This window comes from Pezoporus flaviventris, unplaced genomic scaffold (assembly GCF_033815535.1).
Source record: "Pezoporus flaviventris isolate CSIRO_AGI_PZ_B2104156 unplaced genomic scaffold, CSIRO_AGI_Pfla_v1 ptg000018l, whole genome shotgun sequence".
Classification (NCBI taxonomy): Eukaryota; Metazoa; Chordata; class Aves; order Psittaciformes; family Psittacidae; genus Pezoporus; species Pezoporus flaviventris.
The window spans coordinates 1,726,253-1,749,222 of record NW_026892566.1 but is presented as its reverse complement, the minus strand read 5'-3'; the positions used below and the strand labels follow the sequence as shown (position 1 = coordinate 1,749,222).

Below are 22,970 nucleotides of genomic sequence, written 5' to 3'. Positions count from 1 at the left end.
TTAGCTATTAGCTATGTCTCTTTCCTTTCCTTTCTTTGACACTCTTGGCAAATTCTGCTGTCATTTTCCCAAGTCTTTTCTTTGAGATGCCAAGTTCATTGTTGATGAAAGTGGTAGCTGGAGAAATTGCTGTTGTTGAAGGTCAAAACTTGCCTGGAGTGCATAGCAAAAGGTACTTCTTGTCTGGATTAATACCGTGTTACTTCCACAAAGTAGAAACTTTATGTTTGTTTTTTCCCCTCCTTGTGTATTGTCATGACTGTTTAAATGTTCATCTTCTCTGAAGTGAAAGTGTTTTTTGAATAATTGGAAAATGACAGAAAAATATTTCCGTGGATCTGTTAGTAGTAGTGAAGGAAGAAGAATGTCCAGCTGCATTAAAGTATATACACTGTGTCATACATAGCCCTGTCTCTTAAAAAGCAAACAAATCCAAAGATGTTTTAAAAAAGAAAAACAACCTTCTGAATACAGAAGCTGGATTTTGACATTGTTTCATTGGCAGTTTCATGAGCTTGAACAGTATTAGCAACAGTAGAAGAAGCATTTCAAATAAAGCAAATGTTTTGAATTTCTAACATCAACTAAGTGGTACATCTGCATTTGCAAAATCATGCAAATCATATGTGGAGAGAAAAACAGGCATTCATAATTCAGGTTATTCATGCATGCAGATTTTGGGATAGTTTTACCCCTTCTCTAATCTTTCTGTATCCATGACAACACAACTTGTTCACATTTCACAGGCAAAGCAGTTAAAAGTGAAGGTTTTAATAATATAAAATTAGCAGATCTACAAGTATTTTGTAAGACATCATACCAAAGCTATGGGCATGAAAATGTATAGTTGTAAAGGTTAACAGGCAGTAACAACTGATTCTCAAAATTACACAAAGAATTATAAAAACTGCCATGTTGTTCAGGTTATTGTACTATTTAAAATCCAGACTGACCTCTTTACCAAGAAAAACCTCTTGATTTTAAATGACGTTTTGTTATTTCAACAAATACTTGTGCTGTTTCAAGTCTTAATTTAAATATGCAAATAAACCATAAAAAGATCAAGGAAGTAAATGCGAGTCATTTGCTTTCACTGTGGGGAGCTCTTAAAAAGACTCTTCCTTCTCCTGTAGAGGCCTAATGCTTGATTTTGCAGACACTTTATCGACTTCTCTTTTTATAATCAATTCTTTTGTAAAATCTTTCACATCATCATCCATTAAAGGTACATGTGAAGACAGGTAATAATATTTGTCTGAATGTGAGCTTGTAAGTGAAGGAGAGAAAGCAGAACACAGGCATTTGCTTACCCATACCATTTACCTCTCCAGAATGTGGGAAGATGTGTAGGGAAAAGATGGAGACCATCCTTCACCCTGATGTTTTCCCTTTTCACCCTACTTCTTCGCTTCAGGTTATTGTTAAATTATCAGAAGTTGTATTTCTGTATTACTTCTGGGTAATCTGGCAGTCTTGTTCCTTTTCCTTGTCTGATCATATGGCTGGATACAGCACAATCCCACGGATTTCTTCTTTAGTATTCCCAACATCTCACAGGCTGTAAGATTGCAAGATGCTTCTTGTTGCATTGAGCCAGCCTGTGGCTTTTTCCCTCAGTGCCTCATGCATACTTCCCATGGCATTCCTCATGCACCTGATTCAGCTAATTCACAAGTTCTGTGTAACATTCACACTACCCCCGCACCGTGTATCTCCCCCACCTAATTCTTCTCCCAGCTAATGACCTCTTTTCTGGACATTTCTGTTCAGGGTTCTCAAGGATTGGAATTTTTGAGGGAGATGACAAAACCCGCTGAAGAGTAAAGGGATTGTATTATTTGCCTCATCCTGCTTTCTTTATGGTAATCCACAGAAAGCGGCAACACCACAGTGGCCTCTAGTGGGTTTTCAGCCTCTTGTATGCCTCCTGCAGTATCTTTTGGCAGGTCTGTTAAACTCGGTTTCTGAAGAGGAAGTTGTGCTGTGGCCACAAAGGCTTGGTGGCTGTCAGTGATACATTGTTGAACACCCCTGCGGCCTGGGACCTGCCATCTCTAAAGTCTGGCTTAGTGGATGCAACTTATGTAGTGTCTGAAGTGCTTTTGTGAACAGTGTTATGGGATATGTAGCAGGGACAAGTGTTCAATATTTGGTTGATAGGGATATCCTCCTTAGTCATCTGGAAAACCATTTGAACAGTGATATTAAAATGGTGCATGTACAGACATTACAGAGCAGAGAGGGATTGGACGTTCTTGGTTTGGATGGCAAATTGATAAATCAGCTTAGAAAACATGGTCCTAAATTAAATACAAGTTTGTAACATGAATGTGTATGGTAATGAGGAAAGATGTGTTTTCAGGGGGCAGTTCTGAGGCTAGAAGTTTTCTTATTACTGTTACAGAGAATCAGGGTTTCATGGAATGCTTCATTTCAGTGTAGTTTGGTATTGTAAAGATGCAGACAAAGTGGGAGGAATTCAGTTAGCAACAAACATCAGGACCTGAGAAGTACTCCTGAGGACATCCAGATGAACTTAAGGATGTTGCATGCAGCTAAATCCCAGCTAAAGAGATAGAGAAAGGGAAAGAAACATTAGTGGATAAATATTGGAGTGATGTAAATGTCAAACAGGTTTTCTCTTCTACACAGTGGTATAAACAGGATGGAGAAGAAATGAAAGCTCTGTGTGCATGTCTAAGGAACTTTGCCAGTAAAAAGTAACGCAAAGGCACTGATTCCTGGAAGAAATAAAGGAAGCCCTGTCTCTGACGAAAGTAACCTACTGGAGAGGAGGTCTTAGGAAAGAATTTGGTTTTAGTTAGAATATGGCCTTCTTGATTGTTAAGTTTCATGAGTTGTGTCACTGGAGCGCTCATAGAGCATTTTGTCTTTGGGTAGGATGACAGAAACCATCAGGGTGGTTTTGTAATGCTGCCCCTTTAGTTAGTTACAACATATTTCTTATTTGGAAGACTGTTTCTTTTTGTGTCTTACAACTTTAAATAATAATGACACTATGTTTTCTGGACATGTCAGGGCTACAACTTCTTGTTACATTAGATTTAACTTCTAACTACCTGTGTAGCCAGTGGGTTACTGAACTAAAACTTGCTTATCAGCTTTTTCTCTTTGAGCAAGTGTTATCAGTCAATATGGGAGGCTTTTGTTTGTTTTTTAAAAGTCGTGGCTGAAAGTAATGTTTGCTAGACTAAAATTACTGCCAGCTATTCCTGCAATCAAATAGGTTAGTGTAAAAGGAATAATAATCCTTACTTCAGGAATACATGCTAGGGACTTTGTTTTTAAATTTGCAAATTACAGACAACTCCAGAACAGGAATTTTAATCATCTTTGTTTACACAATTAGCTGAAATAGGTAGGTCGCCAACTTCAGCTGAATAAATAAATAAGTTGATGTGGACTTCCAGGTAATCAAAAAATGAAAACCGCTGGCAGAGAACAGTTAAAGGCAGGTCTTGCATGGTGTGTTGATAGTACCATCATTCAAGTGCCACTTCAATAAAATGTTTAGCAGAGTGTATTATAGGTTTCATTATAGATAAACAATGTGTGTTGTCTGAAGAAAAAGAGATGATGAAAGATTTCTTTTAGTGTTTTAAGTATTATAAGTTTTAAGATTTCTTTGTGTAATCGTTTCTGAATGTCATATTAAAATGAAATTAAAAACTTCTGAATGAAGTCATATTGAAGCTCCCAAAGTTAAAATCAGCTTCCTTCATTGCAGCTTAACTTTCCCTGGGGGTTGGAACTAGATGATCTTAAGGTCCTTTCCAACCCTAACAATTCTATGATTCTGTGATTCTAACTTTTAAGATAAAAGTAAATCCTTGCTTTTTCTAATCCAGTGTAATCTAATTGCAGTTGATGAGTAAAGAGTCTCCAGTCTGTGTTGGAAATGATGCTTACGTTGACCTTGATCGGCAGGTATCTAAGACTAGATGTTTTATTTTCCTTCAATCATAGCACATCAGTGGCTAGTGGCTTTGCTTTATTAATAAGTCTTCTTTTTTTTTTATTTTTTTAATTGTGGGAAATTTAAACAAGAATTTGAAAAATAGATTTCAGTATTTCAAGTCCTTTTGCTTTATAAATTTTGTTTAACCATTTTGTGTATTTAAAGGAGAGGAAAAACTCAATTTGGAAAACAAGTTTAGCTGTATGACATAATATTGCAAAAGTGCAGACCAGTCCCTATATTTGGGTATTGAGAAAAAAAGGGAATTAAAAAAAAAAGAAAAAAAATTAGTATTTGAATATAACTTCTTTTGCCAATTCCTACTTCTAAAGTTTGTTAAAAAAAAAAAAACAACAAAACAAATAACCCAACCCAAAACCAAACAAAACCCCTCAAACACACTCAAAAAAAACCCCACCCAAACCCAATAACAACAAAAAAACCCCCACCAACACATAGATGTGGCTCAAAAATCCTTAAAGCAGTCCTGGGAACTCTTGCAATATGTGAGAGAAGTTCTTGGAGAGAATCTTTGTCTGTGTGATATATCTAAAGAATATGCAAAATAAACTCTTTTCTTTACTAGCTTAACCCATGGTAATACTGTCCTACTTTCTCTTTTTTTTTTTTTTTCCTAATTGGGAAGTAGTACTATTCTCTGGTGTTCCATGTGTTCCTCCATCATGTGTTGTCTGCAGAAGTATATAAATTCTGACAGATGGAATTAACTTTTCTGTGTCAACACACCTTTGAGAAATAAACTTGAAAAAATAAGATGCCATTATTTTGGTTGAGAAAGCCCATCTAAAATTCATCATAGATAATGATATAGCTCTATATACAGAATATGTATGCACCTGTTTTATCAGATGAATTTTCTTTTAGCTATTTTGTTTTTATTGACTGCATTCATATGCAGACTTGCAAGATGTCTTTAAACATAAGACCTTTGAAGAAAAGCATTTGAATATTTCCCACTGGTTGAAAGATTCAGTGCCCTTTTAAAGAAGGGGTAGGATTCTCCCTTGCCATATTAATTGTGTTCCTGTTGTTCAGCAAGTGTGGCTTCCAGTGACTAGAAATTTTACCTTAATTGTCCACCCTCTGTATTCCACCTTGCAGTCCTTTTTGTATTTGAAATGTAGATTGAAAACTGAAAATATGCATGTTTTGCATCTGTAAAGAAAAGTGGTATAGACAGTTTTTTCAGTGTACAGAATTGATGAGCTCTTCAGACACAATTTCTTCAGGCCTTTTTGACTCAATTTGTAGAATAGATGTTATAATTCTAATGTATTATTTAAGACCAAATAATTACTTTTAAGTATGTTTACTTTTTACTGTCACACAAACTAAAGAGTAATTGTACCTGCTTCTTTGTTCCTTTCTAAGAATGGAATTGCCTCAGTTTTCAAAAAGTTAATATATTACCTAAATACAAAAATAATTTTATAGCCAGGTAGTTCAGAATATTTTTATACACGTCACAGAGAGTGATGAAATATAAGTGTTTGTTGTTTATGGTAGCTGAAGAAAACTACAGAAGAATTAAATGAAGCACTAGCAACAAAAGAAGAAATTGCCCAGAGATGTCATGAGTTAGATATGCAGGTAAGTTTGCTATACTGTACATGTTGATTTTGAAGTGGGAAAGAGATGTGTTAATTTTTAGGCGGATGAAAGCAAGAAGTGTAATGTGGAAACATAATTTTTTAAAGAGAAATGAAAATGAAAAGTAATTATGTGGCTTTACTTGTGCTGACAGAGAGAATTTCATTGTTTTGTTACCTTGATGCAATGTTGCCAGTATTAAGGTGATTCATACTGACAAACCTTTTTTTCATTCAGTTAGGAAGGGGTTGGGTTGTGTGGTTCAGCTCTTGCTTTAGAGAACTAATTGAGGTTATGCTGCTGTAACAGCTACAGCTAAGTGTTAAATCACAATCAGAGGTGACTGTAGTCTATCACTGTCTATGGATTTAGACAAAGCTTTACTGTAAATCAGGTGTACCTCATTCAGAAGACACGAGGAGTGTAAAGTGGGAGCCCTGAAGGCTCTGCCATTGTAACCCTACTTTGGAATATCATTCAGGCTTTTGCCAAGCAGTTCAGTAGCTGTTAGAATTGACAAAGTTGACGTGTGTGTCATGGTTGATTTTGTTGTATTTGATGATTCAAGCTTGTATTGAAGCTTTTTCTTCTGTCAGGATGTTTGCATTCCCTCTCTTCCCCTCTTGCTGCTGTATGTTAATGCTGTACTATTTAATAACACATGAACCCGTGTTCAGCTGTTGTTTGAGTTGCAGCACTCTGGGTTCTTTGCAGTACTGCCTGGTCTTGCAATGTTGGTGGAAACACAATTCATCTTTGGGACTGTGTTCCTGTTTCAAGGCTGCTTGCAAAGGGCCACTGTTTTTTTTAAATTAATTAATTAATTAATCCTGGAAGGGCAAAGCCATACCTTGAGTATGCAGAGTCGAATACTCTTTGTGAATTGTTTCTCTTAGAAATTAGGTTTAAAAGCCTTACTGTGGAGAGCTAGTTTTATTTGTTTGTTGGGAAAGAATGCAGACTTTATTATAATAAAGCTCCCTTGTATGCTAACTGAACGTTTTCTTTAGAAGCTTCTGTGAAATACAGTTAAGAATAGTTAGGTTTTCTGTGTCACATCACATAGCAGTTGAATACCTATTAATGTTGCAGTATATTCTCGTGAAGTGTGATTATTGAAGCCCGTGATTTTCCATTTGTGGGTTGTGTTGATACTTTGTTATGCACAAACAAAAAAAAATTGTTCTCTATAACTGGATAGCTCAGTTATTCCAGTTTATGCTTTTACTACAATAGGTTGCAGCTCTCCAGGAGGAGAAGAGCAGCTTGCTTGCTGAGAACCAGATTCTGATGGAACGTTTAAATCAGTCTGATTCTATTGAAGATCCCAACAGCCCTGCAGGTCGTAGGCATCTACAGCTGCAGACTCAACTAGAACAACTCCAGGAGGAAACATTCAGGTAGAAAAGCTATGCTTGGTTGGATTGTCTGTTTGTAGCTGGCAGCGGGCATGATTGATTTATATACTTCTGTTTCTCCTGGCAATTCTGAATTAATGTGGTAGGTGGTGTAATCACAGTAGTAAAGTTTTTACAATTATGTACGTGTTAAGATTTACCTCTTTACAAGATCCAGTATAAAAAAAAATGCATGATTTCTTAATGCTGAAATGCTGTATACATGTCACTCTCTACTCTTTGAAGTTGTTTTGAATTGTGTGCAGTCATTTCACTCATGTTTTTCAGAATCAGTGAGAATGAGAAGTAGTATGCTTTCCTCTATGTAAATTATTCTGATTGTATTTTTAAGGTGTAGGAATTCTTACCTGAAAGTTTGCTTTGGGCAGTACTACAGGTGATATTGTTATACAATAAAGTGTGTCCTTCTTTGAGTTTGAAAATAGATTGTTTCATATCTGAAAAATGGGGATTATCTGCAAGTGAGCTCTGCTCTTCATTTGCATTTCCTTAATACTTGGAAATACCGTACTTGTTTAAACATCCTTCCTGGTCCTTTTAACTATTGCCTTCAAGCTGTGTAAACCTGTTCTGTGGAGATAAAGCTGGTCCACTTCATCATCATCTTTTCATTCTTTTTGCTGTACTTTCGCTATCCTTTGTGAATGAAACCATATTTGTTTACAGTGCCAGTATTTCTTCTCTTTGTCCTCTTCTGGTTGCCCTTTGCTAATTCTTATGTCTTTTTTTTTTTCTTTTCTTTTTTTCCCTGTTTTACTTTTTTCCACTTAGTCTCGCTAGGCCTCTTTTTTCCTGGGGGCTCAGGCACACCTTCTTCCTTCAGTTTCTTGAAAAATGCTTAGTGTTCCTCTTTCACAGCAATTAGTACCTGGTTTTCTTCTTTCTATACATCTACCATATAAAGGAATATGTACTAATGTGTCTCTGGTGTCCCCTTTTATCTCTCCTTATTCATGCCCATGCTCTGGAATGGTTTCAACCTGAGTCTGTTGTAAGTTGCAGTTTGAACAAGTTTTCTCCCCATATCCAGTATCTGCACTGCCTGCTACTGTAGTTTCAGGTAGTGAAGATCTTTCTAAACCCTTTTCACATGTGAGATTCATTTTCCAAACTCCTTTACTTCCTTCCCCTGCCTTCCTAGCGTGTGGTTTCTAATGGCAATTTATATGTATTCCTTCTCCAGCTCTGCCTGACAAAACAGGACGTTTTTACAGCATAACTGATGCCCAGTGTCGTATAACAGTTTTTCTCCCTGTCTTGCCTCTTTATGTCCTTTGGCAGTTCTGGTCTTATCATAATCCAAACCTTTGTTGTGTATAGTTTAGATGACCTATTTCTTTAGATGACCCATGACCTTTAGATGACTATCTCTTGTCTTCATTCTTGTAGATTCTTTTTGAATCTGCTTGAATTAATGGATAATTTTTAAAAATTTTTTATTTCATGCCCATACCTTCTTTTCTGGATGTGTTTTATCTTCATTTCAGATAAAAATCACAGTAAGACTTCATGTTCCAGATTGTGTCCTCTTACATTGGTTCAAAATGCTTTGACAACGTTTTCCTTAGTTACGCCCTTTGTTCACTGACATTTAAATGCAGGTTTGCCTGTGTATGCTGTATGTAAGTAGTTCACTCCAGAATCTTTGGTCTGAGTTGTTTACATGCTAACTAGATAACTAAATGTATGACTTCATTCTTCAGAGGTACTGGGCATGCACATGTGCTTTTAAGTAAGAAAGTAAATAAATAAAACAACCTTGATGAGAGCTCTGCAGTATTTAGAACATCTGATAATTGGGTTAATGTTGCTGAAGGTATGTAGGATTTGAAGAGCTAAACAAAATCTTAGGATAGAGATGCCATGTTAAAAAAAGTGGAAATTTTTCTTGAGCGCCATTGTGAACAATTTCTGTGACAGAAAAAACTCGGGATTTGTATTTCTGACAATATACATTGCCTTCTGATCTTCCCCATAGAAATACTGCTATCAACTTCAAAGCATCAAAAAAGTCAGTCTGAATCTACATTTTTGAATAAGCACATTGGGCTGCTGTTCTCCTTCACTGCACCAGAAGGACACTCGTGTTTTTTGGAGAGGATGATGAGGAATGGTAACTGGCTGGAGCTGAGAAATTGTCTGTTTTACTTAATTTCTACAGATTAGAAGCTGCCAAAGATGACTATCGAATACGCTGTGAAGAACTAGAAAAAGAAATTGCTGAATTGAGGCAACAAACAGAAGAGCTTACTACATTGGCAGAGGAGGCTCAGTCTTTGAAGGATGAGATAGATGTGCTAAGGTAAGCTCTGTTCCATTAACCTTTTTTTTTTTAACTAACTTTTAATCCATATAAATCATGTGTACTTAGTCTTCATTAGTTCTTGTTCAAATAATTTTAGTGTTAAATATAAACATTTTCTCAATGCCAAAGTTATTTTGGATCCTCTAGTTAATTACATACACCACCACACAATTCCACTGAAGTAAATTAGTTATTATCTACCTAATCAATAAACTGTTAATAAATTTAGCAATCCTACATCATGTTGTTGTCACAAGAAGTCACTCACTGGTCTTTTGAGGTGCTCTGCTCCCCTTCATCATGAGTTGGGCATCTGCTCTCACCCTTTCCGTACCTGGGTTTGCATTATTTGGACATTGGGTGGCGCTTTTGGTTCATCGTATAGTGCTAGTATGAGCAGTATCTGTTAAAAGCTCTCTTTGCCGCTTGAGTTTAGCACCCAAGTTGTCATGATTTGATGATGATAGGAGTTTATAGGATGTAGTGGGCCCTTAACTGTGGAACTATGAAGCATAATTTTTAAGTAGTGACATCTTGCTGCCATGAGTTATTCAGAACAATTATCCATTACCCACCTGTATCACTCTTTTTCTGGCAAGTCTAGCAAGGCATATTTTAATATTGCCTTATCTAATTCAACAGAATTTTACCAAAGCTATCTGTGAGTGATAGTGTCTAAAAGTATCCCTATCAATAGCTCTTTTGAGTTGACAAGTATCTATGGGAGGGGAGCAGGCAATTTAAAAGTGTAAACATTAGTAACAGGAGGATATGGTTGCTTTCTTCTTGCTGTGATTTCTCAGGATGTGTTCTGCATTAAGGCAAAGTATGAGGAAGCTTCAGGACATTTAATTCTGTCAGTTTTCAGAGTACAAATTTAATAAAAATCTGTCTCTGCAGGCATTCTTCTGATAAAGTAGCCAAGTTAGAAAGCCAGGTAGAGTCATACAAAAAGAAATTGGAAGACCTGGGTGATCTGCGACGGCAAGTGAAACTCTTAGAAGAGAAGAATACAATGTACATGCAAAATACCGTGAGCCTGGAAGAAGAACTAAGGAAGGCCAATGCAGCACGTAGTCAGCTGGAAACATACAAAAGACAGGTGAGAACAGACATTGTCAGTGCAACAGTTCTCTGTATTGTTCAATACTTTCCCATCATAACATGGCTAATACCTCAAAGTAAGAAAGAAATGATGAACAAACAGCCCTTCTGTTTAGAAGACTTCCATTATTTGTAGGTATTATCTTTGTCCTGCTTTTCTGCAATTACTGTCATTATTTCAGGTTTACATTAGTTTGCAATAAGCGGTATTTCTTACTTTTAAAAAAATCAGCAGATGTGTTTTGCTCAAATTAGTCCTAATTCATATTCAGTAGCAAAGCTTGAATTAGAGCGTCCTCTTTCAGAAAAAGTGTCCAATTTTCACTTACAAACTTCCAGCAGTGAGGAACGCATGACAGATGAGGTAAGTTATTCTTGTGGCTAAGTATCCTCTTTTTGAGGTTCTAGTTTGTCTGAGTTTGTCCAGTAAAGAAGACAGAAGGATGCATATCATCCCTGTTGTTTATATGCACCCATTAGAGTACAACATGTACCACCAGTATGCTCTCTGAATAGCATCTGTTTATTCTTCTGCTTGTCAAAGTACCATGTGATCCTGTTTCTGTAAAGGTGAAAGGTGTGCTTAATGTACTCTCTGCTTCTATGCTACATTGACATGGCATCATTCTGGGATTCTTGTTACAGGGCCAGGCAGAGCATGGTGCATGAATGGTTGTGTTACAGGGATCCCTATATGTCGGCTTGCAGCAGAATAAGAATACAGGAACAACCAGTAATAACAGTACAAGCCCAGGAGCAGCGGCAGTATGTGTCCCTAAGACTCAGTAGCTTTTTTTTCCTGCATCTGGGCATTTTAATTAAGACTATTAGCTTTGGCACCCGCAGACTAATTGTAACAGTTGAAATGATTCCACCAGAAGAAAAGAACTTGGTCAAGAAAAATGCAGAAATAACAGACAATGTAAGGGAAAAGTAAATCTAGAAAGCAATTGCCTTTCACGTATGACTAGTATCATGTTTGCTGGCAACAAGTATTTCACTCCATGGAACAGCTAAGCATGTGAAACAGTCGTGTAACCTTGACATCTGCATCTGGTTATCCATAGTTCACCAACAATAAGGATTTTGGAACGGGAAGGCCCATCATTTGTGCTGCAAAAATATTCCTCCTTTTCTTGGTCATTCTCTGTTTATTAGGTAGGATTTAATGTCTGAGAAGCTGTCGATACACATAAAACTGTTCCGCTGGCTGAGACTGCAGTAAGCCTTGAGGTGTCTTGTGGCAGATGAGTTTTCTTTACCTAACCACAGTGCCTCAAAATTAACACAGTGTCTTTGCCTTCAGTGTCTGTAAGGCTGTACGTCTTGTCCTTGACACCTCCTGTGAATCATAAAATTAATTTCATGGATTCCTAAACTGTGTTGTAAGAACCCAGACATAAGGACTTTGGTGTTAAGTCACTGCTGGGCACTAGTGTGCCCTTGTTGTGGAATGTATCTTGTTTGGTGTGTGAAGGATCCAACCCCACTCCTGATGGTGCCATCAAAGGAGTTACTTCATTGGCTTAAAAGCTCAGTGCTGTGCAGAGGAAAGTGCTTGGTTCAAACTCTTGGAGCAGTCTTCAGGGGAATCACATCTTCACCCCACCAGCAGCTTCTGTGAGATGAAGTTGTTGGTGCTGGGAGATGTAGTAGCAATTATTTGATTTGAGAATTTTTGTTCATTGTTCTAAAAGCAAGTAAAGTATTTTCTTAGAAACTTTTTATTGCAGGATGGAGAATTGAAATATGAAGATCCCAGGATTTTTTTTTTGTCATATTAATTCAGCCCCTTTGTGCATGTGCATTCTGATAAATTTTTAACAGTACGTCTTGCTTTTCTTTGCTGCAGGATTCCTGCTTTATTCATTCCACATGTCAGATAATGCTCAGTAAATGTGATGGCAGTTCATTTTTGTTGTTTTTTTTAGTCTTCTGCATTATCATGTAGCTGTATATCTTTATACGCTCACAAGTCCTGATTCCAGACAATTTATTTCTGCTCTGTTTTTCTACATGCCATTATCATAGCATGAGTGATCGCAAACACTAATACATTTGTAGTTATTGATAGCCCCAGTGATGGATGTCACATCTGAGAAACAAAATATTTGCATATCTAATATTTTGATATCTATATATTAATTTTTTTAACCTGATAATCTCAGAAATGGTAGGTCTGTGCTTTTTTTTTGCAGCCTTTAATTGAAGAACAATAGCAGTCCTTCTCCAAGACTTAAGATCATGCAAATTTTTAGAGTTAGTAGTTATTTTGCAGTAGATACACACATTGAAAACAAGTAATGAGAACCACTAGGCAGTCTTAATGTAGGTATAGCTACTGCTTTGCTTCACAATTTAAGATAATTACTTGCTCTGTAATCTAAAAACCATGAAAAAACCTTCTTTTGATTTGCTTCAGAAGCAGCTGTACTTCTTTAGCTGAGTCTTCATTCAGGTTTTGTGTTTTCAGGTAGTCTTTATTCAGCTTACTTGCTTCCATGCTCTCTGCATTATGAGCTTTACTAATGTGCTAGGAATGAGCCTTTGATAGTAGAAGCTAAGAGTTTCAAAAAGGCAAGTCTTTACTGACGTGCCTCTTAGTCGGTGGTTGTTTCAGCTGAGTTTTCAGATTTCTGCTCATTTAATTTTAAAAGCTCTTTACTGGTCTGTAGTTAAAAGACTAAATGTGATATTGTTAGAATGTTTCCTTCTGAAGTAAAGAAAACTGTTTATAAGCCTATGGCTGAATCTTTATACTAGCGTATTAAAAATTATTAAACACATCCCGGGTTAAGAAACGATACCCAACGGTGCAAACCGGTGGCTGAATTCTGAGTGAGGCTTGTGAAATAGAGTTAAGAAAAGGTGTAGATAATTTGCTTTCTTCAGAATGTTTTTCTTTCTCCTGGGCTTCTCAGAATGCAGGAGGACTTTTCTACTTTTCCTAAGCTCTTTGATCCGTAGAACTATATAGCTTTATAGTAAAACATGCTTGGACTTAAATTCTTGGATTTAGATGTACTGAAAATAGTTCACAGCTTTTGCTTCTTTTGCTTGTGCTAAGACCTAATATTTGAATGCTGGTGGTTTTGCTGAACACAGAAACACATGCTAAAAGGAGTTTTTAGTATGTTCTATAGGTTAACTATTTCAGTTGTTTACAACATGACTTGTGCATGGTAATTGGCTACTTTGTCTTCTGTATTTTGTTCTGATATTAATATTTGCAGACAAATTATTGATTCTTGTTCTCACAGGCAGTTGAACTACAGAACAGGTTATCTGAAGAATCCAAGAAAGCTGATAAATTAGATTATGAATGCAAACGACTGAAAGAAAAAGTAGACAGCCTCCAAAAAGAAAAAGATGTAAGTGCCAAGGTGTTATTTTTTTGGTAGTAGCGATAGCAACTTTGTGTCCTTTATAACACAGATATGTAATTACAGTTAGCTATTTACAGCTAGCTTTCTAAATTAGGAAGTCTTAATTTAAAGTTTTCTAACGTTTGTGTACAAGATCCTTTTAAAACCTAAGAACTGTACAGCATGGAGTAACATGACTGTACAAAACCTTATGCACAGATTTTTAAGAGGAACAGCCTTCATATTTGGGTTCTGGAGTTGTTTCTTGAACATTACCATGAGAAAGTTAATAAACACCAAGGGTAATTGTAATGCATTTTGAAAATCTATTTAAAGTAGGGTTTCTGCAGTATCATGGTAGAACTAAACTCCTGTTGCATATTTCTAAAGCATTCTTTGAGAGGTACCATCAGCATGCTTCTCTTTGTGGAGTCATGACTATTGCAGCAAAAGTCTTGGGAGTCATGTAGAGGGACATGTTGTCTGTGGCAGTCTTGCCTTTATGACAGCTCCTTGCTGATCTATCTTGTACTGCCAGCATGGAACGCACAGGGTGGATACCAGTCTATTTCTTTTTCTCTATCATTTGCTGCTAGAGATTCTGCAATTAATTGCTGTGTCCTCTCTTGCCAAGACTGATCCTTCAGACTTCTCTTGCACACTATTGTTTCTCACCAGTTTATTTCAGCTTCTTTCTTAAGAATGTATATGCAAGTGCCTCAGACTGCCTCAAACCAAGGCCTGCACTTTGAGTTAGCAGTTGAGTTACCTTGTTTTAAATATAAGTCCATCTGTCCATCAGTCAGAATCTCTGTAGGCTTTTCCCTCAGTGGTCGTATTTCCTGTCTACTTCTTTCAAAAATTTCCAGCCCCTTCACTCTAATAGGAATTGAGCTGAAAGTTTTCAGTTATTTTCTGTTCATAGTTCTTTGATTTCCATATTCTTATTAAATTCTTAAGCTGTTGTGGACACCTGTCCTTGGTATCACCTCCATCTGTCCTTCAGTTCAGATTGGAATGCCCATAGTAACTGTATTTGTACTGTGCTTTGGCTTTCTTTCCTGCTCTGTATTTAAATTGTTTTTCCAGTTTTGTTATGTTTGACAATGGTAAGGTTTTTTCTGTGGCTTATCCATTGCTTGGTGGACCATTTCATCTTGCACAAAGGATCTGAATTGCAGGCCATTGTCAGATGGTTTTCCATTTTACCCCGATGAATAGCATTTTTAGGGGTGGATGTTGTTTTTTAAAACATTCTTTTGAATGGATATGCACCTGTGAGAAGTAGATAATAGCTGAATTCTCTCAACATTTGAATTAGTGGTTCACTACCTATGTTCCCTACTCTCTGTTCTCTGTTGCCACATAGGGTATCAGTGAGGTTGTCCACTATAGGTCACAAGCTATGTAGTAGTATCTTGTCAGTTACATTTTGCCAGCAGTTGCTGAAATTTATTTTTTCCCCTTTATGTTGTGGCAAAGTTCACTACCTTCAGCTGTGTGGCTTGGAATTTTATCTCTGTGGTGTGTTGTATGAGAAGTACTAAGATAATTTGATGAGTTGACTTTGTCTGCAGTGCACAAAAGAAGCCTAGAGCTTTTTCTATCCATTAAAATATTCTGGCATTTTATTGGTGTTCTCTGATTGACTGTAGCGGACTGTGGAATTCTTGCTATCAGCAGCTGATTTAGAGCACGTGTCTGTGTGGCTTTTCTTCTGTAGTATTTATGGAAAAAAAATTCATCTGTGGGGTTTGTGAAATGACTCTCAGTGCTAACAGAATGTGCACTTTATTCAGATTGTTCTGACAGTTGCACCAGAGTTTACCTTGCGGGATTCAGAAATACAGCAGGAGTCTGTCTCACACTTCACCAAAGTGTCCTTTGGCTGTGATTCCAAGTCACAGATCCGTTTGGACTGAAGTATAAAATACATCCAAATCAAACTGTTAATAGGATGCAATGCAAGAAGCTGTCAGCTGACACAACTCCATATCTACACAGACCTGAGGTCTGCCCTGGACCTTTTAGAAGTACTGGACATGTCTGTGTTTGGAGCAGAAATTTTGAGCAAAATTTTTGAAACAACTTCAATGCCTCCATAGTTGCCATTTTCTCCTGTAATTTTTGAGTTTTGGCAAAAACTTGGTGCTACCTGTAGATTCTCAACTTTTTTTTTGCTAAAAGGAAACTTGTGACAAATCTGTGGAGTATTTACCTGATACTACTGAAAAGCCCATCTGTCTAGACCCCAAGGTGGTCAAGCTCTGTTCTCCAGTTCTCTTCTGATGGAGCTTTAAGCAACTAGTTTTCTTCCATAGCTAAGGTGCTGGTGAATTGCGGGGGCAGTTGACACACAGGAGGAAGAGGATAGAGAAATGCTGCTTACACTTTCACTGTAGAAAGACAAACAAAATGAAGTTAATGCAGTTTGTTTGTTACGTTTACTGTGTACTCACCTGCTTTTTATTTAACTCCTGGCTAAACCTTTGTTTCTTGGTCAGGTAAAATCTGATAAAGGGAAAAGGACAATGGCCCCAGTAGATGCTACTTACAACCTGGTACCAGAACTTTGTGTCACTCATATCTTGATTTCCTAAGCTTATACCCTTCTATTCTTACCTCCACAAGCTTAATACAGAGCAGCAACCTTTGTCAAAAAAAAACAAACAAACAGTACTCTTGTGTGGTATATAATTTTTATGTTTTTTTCTGTTATGAAATATGGAGATGCCTTAATTTGAAAATCATCTCTACAGTTGCAATAGATTTGTTTTACAGTGTTAAACACTATGCCTTTTGGTAACTTGTGTACTGTTAAAGATGGATTTGTAGTGCCAAGATTGATACTCATTCTCTTTCCAATTATTCAGAGATTAAGAACAGAAAGGGATTCTTTGAAAGAAACTATTGAAGAGCTTAGATGTGTCCAAGCTCAGGAAGGTCAACTCACCACTACAGGTAAAGGACAAATAAGGAGATTAAGTGCATCTTTTCTACCAGGGAGAGTACTGAATGTGCTTTTGTTGAGCAGTGAAAAGCTGCTTGAGTTGTGAATAACTTTATGAGCATTTGAAAACTTTAAATGTCAGTAAGAAATTTTGATATCCTCCCCAGTGGAGAAATGCATTTTGAAACATATTTCTGATTTCTGTGCAGTTACATAATTTTCTTTAAACACATAATAAATTCTCTCTCATGTGTGTATGAAGTTTCATGTGTTACAGTTTATTGCTGTGTAATGTTGCACAGCTTTGTAGTTCTTAGATAAGCTAACGGGCATAAAATCCACAAAATTATCAGGATGAAAGATGACAGTAATGTTTATTCTTCTAATGAAATAGTGGTTGTCTGTCTGTCTTGCTGTAGCCTGACTTTGTGTCATTTTCCACTGTCTAGCATTGCTCTAAAACTGTAAACTTGTAGAACAATGTCTGTTTCTGGTCTGTTAAAAGAAGTTACTGGTCTTCTCGCTAAATTTTTTACTTTCCTAACCAGGACTGATGCCTCTGGAAAGACAAGAGCCTTCAGACAGTTTAGCAGCAGAAATCGTTACTCCTGAAATAAAGTAAGCTAATCTGTGCTTCGTTTTACTAATCTCTACAATGTACACCCATAGATGATTGGCTAGTTTTCAGTGCTAGAAAGTGTCTATGATTAATGTTTGGGGTTTTTCTCTCCTTTTTGATTCTGCAGAACAGGAGCTGCTATGCTTAAGACAAAATTCCATTGACCTCTCTTTGGGTTTGTACTGTCCTCAAAAAAAAAAAGGGGGGGGGAACGGGACCAAAAAAACCCTTTTGTCCTCAAATTCTGTCTCTTCTTGTTCTGCAGAGAGTTCGTGTAATGTAAGCTTATATGTGCATTAAGAGGCAGAAATGTTTGTAACAAGAACATGGTGTTGTGCAAGGAAGAAATTACTAAAATTGTGGAAGGAATAGTAGGTTATAAATCCCATTTTGCATCATGGCAAATGTTTACTATCTGTTAAAAGGAAGAATAGCAGTGGCAGAGCTGAAAATCATCGTTTCTTAAGATGTTGTGTACTGTGTTTAGCCTTGCCAGTATGCTAAAAGATTTTAAGACAGCCAAATCTGAGAAATCTGTTAGCTCTTCAGGAAGTATTTTCCTTTACCTGTAGCAATACTGATGTTAACACTTGGAGAGCTCAGTATGGGTCAAAGCTTATATTTAGTAGTAAAATAATATCTTTCTAGAAAGGTGTTGATAGAGAAGATTTCTTTTTCTCTTGGGCACTTATCCCCAGTGAGCTGAAAGAGAGCAAAAGGGAGCAGAGCAAAGCCCCCATAATCCAAGGGGAAATGATGAGCAACCTGCTTACCATTTAGACACACATGTTTCTATGGGACTGGATGGGATCTGAGTGGGGGACTCAGGGAGCTGGTGGATTTGTTCACACAGCCACTTTACGTAATTTATCAGCAGTCCTGGCTAACCAGGAAGGTCCCAGTGACTGGAGGTTAGCAAATAGGATGCCCATCTGCAAGAAGGGCCAGAAGGAGTATCTGGGGAACTGCAGACCTGTCAGTCTGACCTCAGTGTTGGGGAAGATCATGGAGCAGATCACCCTGAGTGCCATCACATGGCACGTTCAGGACAGCCCGGTGATCAGGCCCAGTCAGCAGGGGTTCATGAAAGGCAGGTCCTGCTTGGCTAACTGTATCTCCTTCTATGACAACATGACCTGTTTGTTTAGTGGATGAGGGAAGGGCTGTGGGTGGTTTTTACCTGGACTTTAGTAAAGCCTTTGATGCCATTTCCAACAACATCTCCTGGGTAAACTGGCTGCTCATGGCTTGGATGGGTGTACTCTTCACTGCATAAAAAAACTGTATGACAAGCCCAAAAAGTGGTGGTGAATGGAATTAAATACAGGTGGTGGCCGATCACAAGTTGTGTTCCCCAGGGGTCAGTACTGGGGCCGGTTCTGTTTGGTATCTTTATCAGTTAGAGTGAATCTGCTGGAGGATAGGAAGGCTCTGCAGAGAGATCTGAACAGGCTGGATTGATGGGCCAAGGCCAGTTGTATGAGGTTCAACAAGGCAAAGTGCCAGGTCCTGCGCTTGGGCCACAACAACCCCATGCAACGCTCCAGGCTTAGGAAAGAGTGGCTGTAAAGCTGCTTGGCAGAAAAGAACTTCGGGGTGCTGAAAATCAGCAGCTTGTGCCCAGGCAGCCAAGAAGGCCAATGGCATCCTGGCCTGTATCAGCAGTAGTGTGGTCAGAAGGGCCAGGGCAGTGATCATCCCCCTGCACTCAGCGCTGGTGAGGCTGCACCTTGAATCCTGTGTTCAGTGCTGGGCTGCTCACCACAAGAGAGACATTGAGGTGCTGGAGCAGGTCCAGAGGAGGGCAACAAAGCTGCTGAAGGGTCTGGAGAGCAAGTCTTATGAGGAGCGGCTGAGGGAACTAGGGGTGTTGAGTCTGGAGAAATGGAGGCTGAAGGGGAGCCCTTACCACTCTCTGCAGTGATGTGAAAAGAGGTTGTAGTGAGATGGGGGTCGGTCTCTTCTCCCAAGTAACATGTGACAGGACAAGAAGAAACAGCCTCAGGTTGCACCGGGGGAGCTTTTGGTTGTGTGTTGCAAACATTTCTTGCCCAAAAGAGGTGTCAAGCATTGGAACAGCCTGCCCAGGGAAGTGATCAAGTGACCACCCCTGGAAGTGTTCAAAAGACATATAGACATGGCACTTAGGGGCATGGTTTAGTGGTGAGCTTGATATTGTTAGATTAATGTTTGGACTCCATGGTCTTAAGGGTCTTTTCAAATGATGATTCTGTGATTCTATGAAAACACACCAACAGAGTAGAATTGACTGACCCAGGTTCATGCAGTAGTTTAGTGACACTTGAGATTATAATTTTCTTTAACACTTGGCAGCAAGCTTTGTGTTCTTCATATTCTACCTATAAATCTGCCCAGCCTGTAGTGTGGAATCTAATAGGGTGTCGTGGTTTAAACCCAGTCAGGTAACTTGTTCACTCACTCCCCCCCCTTCTTTCCCTCCCCCTACTCCCGGAGGGACGGAGAGGAGAATCGAAAAGAATTCAACTCCCACGGGTTGAGATAAGAACAGTTTAGTAACTAAGGTATAACACAAATCACTACTGCTACCACCAATGATAACAATGATAAAGGAAATAACAAGGGAAGAGAATACAACACCTCACCACCAGCCAACCGATAACTTGCCCCCCTCAGCCCGACCAAGCTCTGACCGATACCTCCTCCAACCCTGCAGTCTCCCAGCCCTTCTGGCTAACTCCCAGTTACCTCCTGGGCATGACGTGCTGTGGTATGGAATACCTCTTTGGTCAGTTTGGGTCAGGTGTTCTGTCTCTGCTTCCTCCTGGCTTCCCCTCCTCCCTGGCAGAGCATGAGGCTCACAAAGTCCTTGGCCAAACCAAAACATCACTATCAGCTCTGTTCCCAGGCCGAAAGTCAAAATACTGCACTGCACCAGCTACCAAGGAGAAGAAACATGACTGCTACTGCTGAACCCAGGACATAGGGGCATTCAGGCAGCATCCTTGTGTTGAACTTTCTACAGTTACAACTTATTTAATTGAGTTTGTAGTTAGGGAGTTAAAGACAAGATCATTGTTTCAGTTGTCTCCCTTAAATCGGTAAAGATAATCTGTATGTTATATTTACAACTTCTGTGGTAAACTGTTTTCTTCTTTATAGAGACTGACATACTGTTTTCTACAAAATCGTATTTTATGTGTTTAGGGAGAAACTCATTCGCCTTCAGCATGAGAACAAGATGTTAAAGTTGAACCAAGAAGGTTCTGACAATGAAAAGATAGCCTTGTTGCAGAGCCTTCTTGATGATGCAAACTTGCGGAAGAATGAATTGGAGACAGAAAACAGGTAGGAAGTTTTATCTTCTGTTTCTTGACTTTTCTAACAATCGGCAGTTCTAACAACATACTTCTGATTGTACTGTGTCCAATACTGGCCTCCCCACTACAAGAAAGACTTACTGCAGTCAGTCTAGTGAAGTACCACAAGGGTGTAATTACAGGACTACAGCATCTTTCATATAAGGAGAGTCTGAGGGATAGAGACTATGTAATCTGGAAGACAGAAGGCTCAGAGTGGATTTTATCAGTGTTTATAAATATCTGATGGGAGGGTCTAAAGGCTATTGAGCTGGACTCTACTCAGTGATGCCCAGTAACTAGGCAAAAGGCAGTGGGCAGAAATTAAGACATTTAATTTCATCTTAATGTAAGAACATTGTTACAGTAATGTACAGTGCTGTACACTGGAATAGGTTACCCAGAGAGGTTGTCTTCATCTTTGGAGATATTTAAAACACAAAAGGACATATTCCTGGGCAATCTGCTGTAGCTGACCTAGCTAGATTAAGCCAGTAAGCATACAGACATCTATGGGATCAGGCATCCTGCATCTGAGCATGCAGAGTTAGCTGGCTGATACTGTTGTGAGGCTGCTGTCAATCTAAGCTTTGAATCTGCTTTCTGTCTAATCTTCCCCTTTGACTGGGGGAGGTTCCTGAAGCCTGGGACATTAAATATTATACTTAGCTTCAGGAATGGCAAGAAAGAGAGTCCAGATTGCTACAGAGACTTGTTTTCTGGGAATTTCACAAAGTGGGTCCATCTGGAATCTGTTTCCAGCCACATTAGAGACAAGAAAGTAGTTGAGAAAGACAAACCTGAATTTATTCAGGGCAAATTATGCTTAACTAATCCAATTGTCTTGACAGTGAGATGCCTGCCTGTGTAAAGAATGGTAAACAGCAGACGGTAACTTAGTTTTAGCAAAGGTAGCTTTAGTCTCCCATAGCATCCTTATGTTCAGAAGAGTTAGATAGAGACTGAATAAGTGGACAGTAAAGTGAGTGGAATATCGGCTGGATGGCTGGCCTTAAAACTTTATCATCAGTGATACAAAATCCAGCTGGCGACCAGTTCCTCAGGCATGAATACCTGGACCAATGCTGTTCATAACCTTTATTAACAACTTGACTGATGGGAGGGACTGTACCCAGCAAGTTCAAGGGTGGTACCATGTTAGGAGGAGTGACTGATATGCAGAAAGGGAGAGCTCAGAGGAGCTCAGCAGCCTAGAGAAATGAGCTGGTAGGAGCCCTGTCCCTGGCTGGGAGTAGTAGGCTGGGGGGCAGCTCTGCTGTAAAATCCAGGTGTTCCAGTGGGCAGCAAAGGGTTGTTTTGGCTGGGGAACTTGCAGCTGAATGACCTGGGCTGTCCTCACCAGCGTTCAGGCAGTCAGTCTGGGAAAATAATCTTTCACCTCTTTTCAGCACTTACAAAATCACATCTGGATATAGCATATAATTTTAGATTCCCCAGTACAAGAAGTGTGCCAGGGTGCAGTGGAGCGATTCCAAGGTGGGAAGCACTGGAGTATGGGATATGCAGTATAAAACTAAGAACTGGGTTTGTTCAGGCCAAAGAAAAGGTGGCATGGAGGAGATAATACTGTGATCTGCATCTGTCTGATGGAAAGGTGTCAAGACAGAGACGGGCTCTTGTCAGAGTTTGACAGTGGAAGGACAAGAGGCAGCAAACAAATATGGATTATATGCTTGAGCTCTAAAATAGAGGCCCAAAAAGACTGTCAGACCTTCATCCTTAAAGGTGTCCAAATGTGGGCTGGATGTGGTTCCCAGCAATTTGCTATAAGTGCCCCTGCTTTAAGTAGGACATTGGATTTAGACAACCTCTGGAGATCACTTCCAACAAGGTTAATAGGATTCTCTGTGTAAAAGCAGTAAACTAGTAGCTCTCACAGTAAAACTGCTTGTTAGCAATTCTTGTTTCATGTACCTAGAGATGATTTCTTAATATGTACATTTATGTTGTCTTGGAGGAATATCAGATTGTTCTGGATGACTACAGGCTATAATCTTCAGAAATACTGTATGCTCTAACTACTGTTGTGAGTTTTCTGCATCTCCTGTAAAAATGACCTTAAAACACTGGGCACTAAAAGTCTCATGCTTTCTCTTGCAGTTGTTTAGGGTTTTTTTTCTGAAAAACAAAACACTCTCTCTTTCCTAGGTTGGTAAATCAGAGACTTATAGAAGTGCAGTCCCAGGTAGAAGAACTACAAAAGTCCTTGCAGGATCAAGGTTCAAAAGCTGAAGATGTAAGTAGAAATGTACAGCAAATG

At 38.7% G+C, this 22,970-nt stretch overlaps 1 protein-coding gene across 5 annotated transcripts in view; it reads left to right on the top strand.

Moving 5' to 3' along the window:
• Nucleotides 1–22,970, top strand: part of HOOK3 (hook microtubule tethering protein 3) — an 88,686-nt gene that overhangs the window by 42,692 nt on the left and 23,024 nt on the right. For 4 of the 5 annotated variants that reach the window (XM_061455033.1, XM_061455031.1, XM_061455035.1 and 1 more), the window contains 10 exons: nucleotides 3,886–3,948; nucleotides 5,507–5,590; nucleotides 6,827–6,990; nucleotides 9,170–9,310; nucleotides 10,214–10,415; nucleotides 13,678–13,788; nucleotides 16,656–16,743; nucleotides 17,281–17,350; nucleotides 20,538–20,678; nucleotides 22,859–22,946. In XM_061455033.1, coding sequence (XP_061311017.1) covers nucleotides 3,886–3,948; nucleotides 5,507–5,590; nucleotides 6,827–6,990; nucleotides 9,170–9,310; nucleotides 10,214–10,415; nucleotides 13,678–13,788; nucleotides 16,656–16,743; nucleotides 17,281–17,350; nucleotides 20,538–20,678; nucleotides 22,859–22,946 — 1,152 coding nt within the window. The remainder of the gene's footprint in view (nucleotides 1–3,885; nucleotides 3,949–5,506; nucleotides 5,591–6,826; nucleotides 6,991–9,169; nucleotides 9,311–10,213; nucleotides 10,416–13,677; nucleotides 13,789–16,655; nucleotides 16,744–17,280; nucleotides 17,351–20,537; nucleotides 20,679–22,858; nucleotides 22,947–22,970) is intronic. The other variant, XM_061455034.1, reaches the window with a different exon arrangement.